General features: G+C 41.5%; 1 protein-coding gene across 1 annotated transcript in view; it reads right to left on the reverse strand.

The window, feature by feature from the left end:
- The window catches only part of LOC139907954 (uncharacterized), a 36,908-nt gene that overhangs the window by 6,640 nt on the left and 23,919 nt on the right, over nucleotides 1-6,349 (reverse strand). The window contains exons 31-37 of the mRNA XM_078284408.1: nucleotides 6,252-6,349; nucleotides 5,305-5,457; nucleotides 4,152-4,400; nucleotides 2,860-3,072; nucleotides 1,999-2,211; nucleotides 1,587-1,748; nucleotides 655-783 (exon numbers count right to left, since the gene is read on the reverse strand). The exon at nucleotides 6,252-6,349 is cut by the window's right edge and continues 7 nt beyond it. Of these exons, the coding sequence (XP_078140534.1) occupies nucleotides 655-783; nucleotides 1,587-1,748; nucleotides 1,999-2,211; nucleotides 2,860-3,072; nucleotides 4,152-4,400; nucleotides 5,305-5,457; nucleotides 6,252-6,349 (1,217 nt within the window). The remainder of the gene's footprint in view (nucleotides 1-654; nucleotides 784-1,586; nucleotides 1,749-1,998; nucleotides 2,212-2,859; nucleotides 3,073-4,151; nucleotides 4,401-5,304; nucleotides 5,458-6,251) is intronic.

Raw genomic sequence — 6,349 nt, forward strand, 5'->3', positions numbered from 1 at the left:
AGGTAAGAAACATATGAATAAACAGATAATGAGTGTGAGAGTGAAATGAAGGCAATGCAGGTGGAAGTAACGATTTACAATGACTTGTTACTGTAATTGAGTAGCCAAGGTTTCTAGTGTGCTTGTACTTTTTTGAGAATTTTATGAAGTCATTAATTTCGATTTTATGTAAGTATACTTTGACTAAAGTATTCACTACATTTTAAATCACATCTGTTGCAGAGTACAAATTTTGGAGACACTTCATTATATCAGAAAATGGCTATTTTACATGCGATGAGTGAGGGAGACAAGTTAAGGGAAAGCCAGTGAATGTCATCAGATGGTCTGCACAGAAACCACCACAAACACATCCTTCAATTGTCATGCTTTACTTTCATTATGCACTTAACTTTGTAAAGTGTCTTTTTAACTAAGGGAATCCAGTTCAAACTCTTTGTCCTCTTGTTTTCTTTGCATTGCATGGGAAAGATCATTCTGCTTTTTCAAGTGACCCAACTTTAATAAGCTAGTTTTTGCTTTTCTTAAGTATATTTTCACACCAGTAATTTTACTTCTACTCAAGTAAAATTTCAGCGCAGCACTTCCACTTCAGTAGGACATGTCGGTACTCCTCCCGCCCCTGGAGGGCAGCATGCTGCCGTTGAGCCTTACCTCCTGCAGCTGGATGAAGTCCGCCTCCATGGCCTTGGCCCTCCTCTCAGACTCCCGGGCCGAGGACAGGACCTCCTTCTGGGCTGCGCGCGAGTCCTCCAGCTCCCTCTGGAGCTCCTTCACCTGGCCCTGCAGGAGCGCAGCGGGTGGTGTCATGTGTGGGGTGGGACTGGTTTCCCAACATATCGGGTCGATATTGGCCTTTTATTTGGGTATCGTTGGGTATCAAATCTGGGGATACTTGTAACTGGATAACTGGATACTTGTAATTTTTGTAATTTTTTTGCTATGAAAATTGTCAATTGTCAAATTTAAAGATATTGAATATCGGCACAAAGGCGTCAGTTTCAATCCAAAAATATGCGTCGAACTCTTGAGTCAAAACTTGCTAGCCCCTGTTACATTACAAAGCTTTTATTTCTTACCATTTTAAGGATATTGAATATTGGCTGGGTTTCAACGAATCTATGAAAAACCGTGGAAAAGTTTTGTCGATGCTCTAATGAAGGCTTATATGGAAGTTTTTTGGAGCGCCGCCAGTCCCATGTTTGCTCCTGGATTTGTTGGAAGCCAATTTGTAGTTTTTGGCAGAGCAGGTGGAGGAGGGAGGAGGTTTCCTGCTATATCATTTTCACAATATATCAGCTATTGGTAGCTTCAACCCAAAAAACAATCTGTATCAATCCTATAAAAACCCATATAGGGTGAAAAGTGACACCTAGTGTTACTATAACTGACAGCAAAAAAATTAAAACAAATTTAGGTGCTTTTTAAAGGGTAGCAGGTAACTTAAATCCTTACTTGACAAAACAATTATCATTTCACAGCCTTAATCCTACATCATTTAGAGGGTTGATGATACTGATTGATGAGTTTTAGGTAATATTCTTTTTCCACTTTTGGAATAAAGCTTTCTTCCTCTGTCCACTGACCTGGATCTTGCGGAGCTGCTTGACGGCCTCGTCTCGCCCCCTGCCGGTGCCCTCCAGCTGGTCCTCCACGTTCTTCAGCTCCCCCTCCAGCTTCTTCTTGCCAGCTGATGCATGGCCTCGCTGCTTCCTCTCCTCCTCCAGCTCCGTCTCCAGTTCACGCACCTGGGGGAGCGAGGGGAGCACGGAGAGGAGGAGGAGGAGGAGGAGGAGGCGAGACAAGGATGGGAGCGGTTAGAAAAAAGTAGTTAGGGCAGAGAGAAGAACAGGGGAGAATGAGGCAAAAGGAAAGAAGGGACGTGGCAGGGGATGGAGAACGTTGGAGGTTTAAGCAAAGAGAGAAGTCTAAAGCTACGTTTGAACCATCAAATATCACCCGCTGTGACATGATAAACAAGATTAAAGATTGCTCCACCTGTTTGAGGAGCTGCCTCCTCTTCTCCTCGCCCATCTCGTCGCGGGCCTGCAGCTCCCTCTCATGCTGGGCTTTGAGGGCCTGGCTGTTGACCTCCAGACGCAGCTTGGCATCCTCAGCAACCTGCAGCTCATCCTCCAGCTCCTCCATCTGGATCCTCATCTCCTCCACCATGGTCTCCAGGCCTCGCTTAGCCTTCTCCAGGTCATGGACCTGAGGGAGGATGGAGGAGGATGGAGGGAAAATCAAGAAAACTGAACCCAAGGCCCAAAACTAACTTAAGCTTTAAATTCAAATTGAAATTAGCTTTATTGGCATGAAATACAAAGGTACTTATTGCCAAAGCAGCATATACAAATCCAAATTAAAATGATAATGACAGTACTGAATAACTAGTTGTCAAAATGATAAACAAATAATTCTATTACCAAATAATCATTAAAACAATTTTTCTGATGACAATGGTGTTTTTAGGCTTTCATTGTGTCTGGTCTTGAACTATGACAGGTAAAGACACACTGTATCTAGCAGCTAATGTGGCAGACTCACTTCTTTCCCCAAAAATATACTGTATTTTATCACTTAGGGGAAGATTTTCGAAATTGTGGTGAAATTTGGGAAAGTATAATATATGTTCATATTTTGTACATTTTTGTACAATGCAGAAGGAAGTGCAGAAATCTCAGAGAGAAAAATCTCTAAAATCTCTATCCAGGATTCAAAGTTTACAACACATATATTTTGAAAGCCAAACTGACTCCTAATCCTAGCTATACATTTTATATGAACAGCTTTAAGCAACATCCCCTCAGCAAATCATTCATTCATTCATTCATTCATTGATGAGGCTTTGTATCTCACACTCTTGCCGACGTCGTCCTTGGAGCTGATGAGGTCCTCCATCTCGGCTCGGAGGGCCTTCATGTTCTTCTCGGCCTCCTCCAGCGCTCCCCGGTTCTCCTCCAGCGCTCTGGACAGAGCCAACACCCGCGTCTCCTTCTCCCTCGCCTCCGCCTCCGCCCGGTCCCGCTCCTCCGCACACTTACAGGACACCAACCGCTCCTCAGCCAGCATCTGACGTGGACGAGGAGGGAGGAGATGGGAGGAGGTGAGAGGAGAAAGGAAAGATGCCTAATGGCTAAAAATGTATGGAAAGAGATTGGTGCCAGAAGAGACTGTACTTGAATTGCATACATTTTAATTTGTAATGCTCATACTGACGTGTTGAATTCTAAAATTGAATTTATTGAATATATAAAATAAAAAAAATAATTTGTAAACACTAAATTACATTTGGGAAATTCAACTGAATTTCAAACTGTAGTTAAAAGTTAAATTCAATAAAAATCAAATTAAATTTCAAGCCAATTTACAATTTCAATTTTTGAATTAATTGAATCAACAAATAAATGTTTTTAATTCAACAGTTCAATATGAGTATGACAATTTCAAATTTTTTTTTATAATTCAAATACAGTCTGTGGCACTAATCTCTTTCCATAAAAATGCATCTGCTGAAATATATCAGAATTTGGGATGATAGGGGACCAGTGTTGCATTAAGGATTACTGTATTACCAGTTACTCATTTCAAAAATAATATTACTTTAATATTTATTCCCTTGAGTTAGATTTGATCATTACACTGCTTGTGATATTATTTCTCCACTGCAACCCCCAAATTGGCAATTGTATCCTCTCTTACGTTCAAAATCAAGATACGTCAGTTTGCTCTTCTATGAACGATCAGGGAAACCAAACAGCATTGATGTGCAATGTTTTTTTTAATCTTTTTACTTAATAAAATCAAACTCATGGGAATACTTGCAGAGAAAATATATTTTGATGCCATTTCTCATGTAAACTAGCTTGTGTGAGAGGGCGATGACTAACAAAAATGAATCAGGGGACGGGAATATTGCTAGTTTTCTGTTTGGTAACTGTAATTTCTTTACTAAAATAGAAATAGTAATTTGTTACAAAGTAGTAGTATTACTGTAATGCGTTACTGAGCAGCACATTACCACCCAACACTGTAGTGGAAAAACTGACTGCTTTTCCACAGAAACGTCACTAAAATGTGGATTCACAGCCTGCAACCTCAATTTGAAACATATTTGAAACCATTAGATGTGTCTGTATGCCAAGACAAACCTGATCAAATTTCCTCTGCTTCTTCTCCAGGTTGGAGACCAGCTGCCTCTGGCTGTCCAGGTCCATGAGGATGTCCTCCAGCTCCTGCTGCAGGCGGCTCCTGCTCTTCTCCAGCTTGTCGTAGGCGGCGGCCTTCTCCTCGTACTCGCTGCCGACCGCCTCCAGCTCACGCTGCAGACGCTTCTTCCCCTCCTCCAGCAGCTCCACATTCCCCGACATCTCGTCCAGCTTCTTCTTGTAGTCAGACAGCTGAGGTGAAGGATCAAAGGTTAGAGTTAGCTTAGGAGTTTGTCATGTCTCGACTGATTGTCTGAAATGGTCTCAATAATGATGAACAATGATTTGTTTGACCACAGATTATAACAGCACTCTCTGTGTGACAGCCTTAACCTGCTTCTCTCTGTAACTGTACTGGCTGTTAAATGGAACTGATCTGTTTGTGTTATGGCACTAATCATAAGATAAGATAAGATAAGATAAGATAAGATAAGATAAGATAGTACTTTATTGATCCCCTTGGGGAAATTAAGGTGCCACAGCAGCAATTGGCGGACAGTGCCAAGGTAGTCAAGTATTGTCAAGTACAGGAAGGTAATAAAAGAAAATAGGTACTAAAATAAAATAAAGGTAATGTACATAATATACAACTATAGAGACAGTGCAAATAAATGCAAATAATAAATGCAGATTCGGATAAGTCCATGGATATACTCAGTAAATCCTTTTAACTGTTCTTTCAAAACCATACAAGTGACTGCAAAGCAAAACATATCAGTCCTTGAGCTGACTTTGACTGTGTAACAGTACTGACCCGTCTCTCTGTGTAATAACACTGAACTCTCTCTAAGAGTACTAACCTGGATGACTGTATATAGCACCAACCTCTCTCTGTAACAGTGTTGAGCTCTCTTTCTGTGCAGCATCACTGACTTGTCTCTCTCTTTCTTCTCTGTAATATCACTGACCTATCTCACTTTAAAAGTACTGACCTGTCTGTTTATCTGACCTCTTTCTGTAACGGTACTGACAGAATGACAGCGCAGATCTCACCTTCTATGTAACAGCACTGACTTGTCTCTATGTGTAACCCTCTCTCTGTGTTTCTCTCACTGTAACGGCGCTCTAACTTCTCTTTCTGTGTAACAGCACTGACCTGCATGTTGAGGCTGGAGACCTGCCTCGTCACCGCCTGCCTGGCCTCGCTCTCCTCCTCCAGCTGCTCAATCAGGTTGTTCCTGTCCTCCTCCGTCTGCCGCAGACGCCCCGACAGGTTCAGCTTCTGACGCGTCTCCTCCGACAGCAGCTCCTGGACGAGGAGGAGGAGGAGGATGGAGAAAGGCGTCAGTTTGGAAACGAGAGGACAGAGAGATGAGAGAAGTTTAAGAAGTACCTGATTCCTCCTACTGAATGATTTCTCCTCTCAATTCACTTTATTTCCTCTAAAAAAATATTCTGTTTCAGGGAACTAAGGCTCTGAACATTGCAGTCCTTTATTTTGGTTGCTTGTAAGTTTAGTGCGTTGTAGAATGGAAGCTTATTCTACCGAAGCACTCATAGTGAGCTGCTTTGGAAAAGAACATCACCCAAATACCTGTATCATGTAAATGGAAGGTGACAATTGGTGAAGAACAACCTCTGAAGCAACTAGCAATAGCAAGTCATCAATTCAAATTTTGCATTGTGTTTGATAGTCCTGGAATCTCTGGTGCACATGCTGCGGTCTCAAGGATGTGCAACAATATCCAAATCTAATACTATATAATGATATAGTATAGTCAAAATTGAATGGAATAACACTGGTGTCAATTCACTTAACCCTAACCTATGGCAAAGTTTCTGCATCTAATATCATTTGCCACCAAAACTGATAATGACTATGTTTCTAACTGATGACTGACAGAGATATTATCATTTGGTCATTGTGATAAATTATTAGACATAGGGTTTGACAACATATTATTTTATTATTATTATACATAGGACAACAACTATTAGCTTAGAGGGAACATTGGTCCTGAATGCTCCCTAATGGGACTGTTTTATAGATATGGCTTCACAATAAAATATATTATCCAGACCTACATGTCTGGTGTCATGTACCTGTGCATCGTGCAGCTGGGAGCTCAGGCTGGAGACATCTTTACCCAGCTTGATGTTCTTCCCCTCTGCCTCGTTCAACAGACCGGTCACACTGTCCA

Source organism: Centroberyx gerrardi, chromosome 7, assembly GCF_048128805.1.
Source record: "Centroberyx gerrardi isolate f3 chromosome 7, fCenGer3.hap1.cur.20231027, whole genome shotgun sequence".
Lineage (NCBI taxonomy): Eukaryota > Metazoa > Chordata > Actinopteri > Beryciformes > Berycidae > Centroberyx > Centroberyx gerrardi.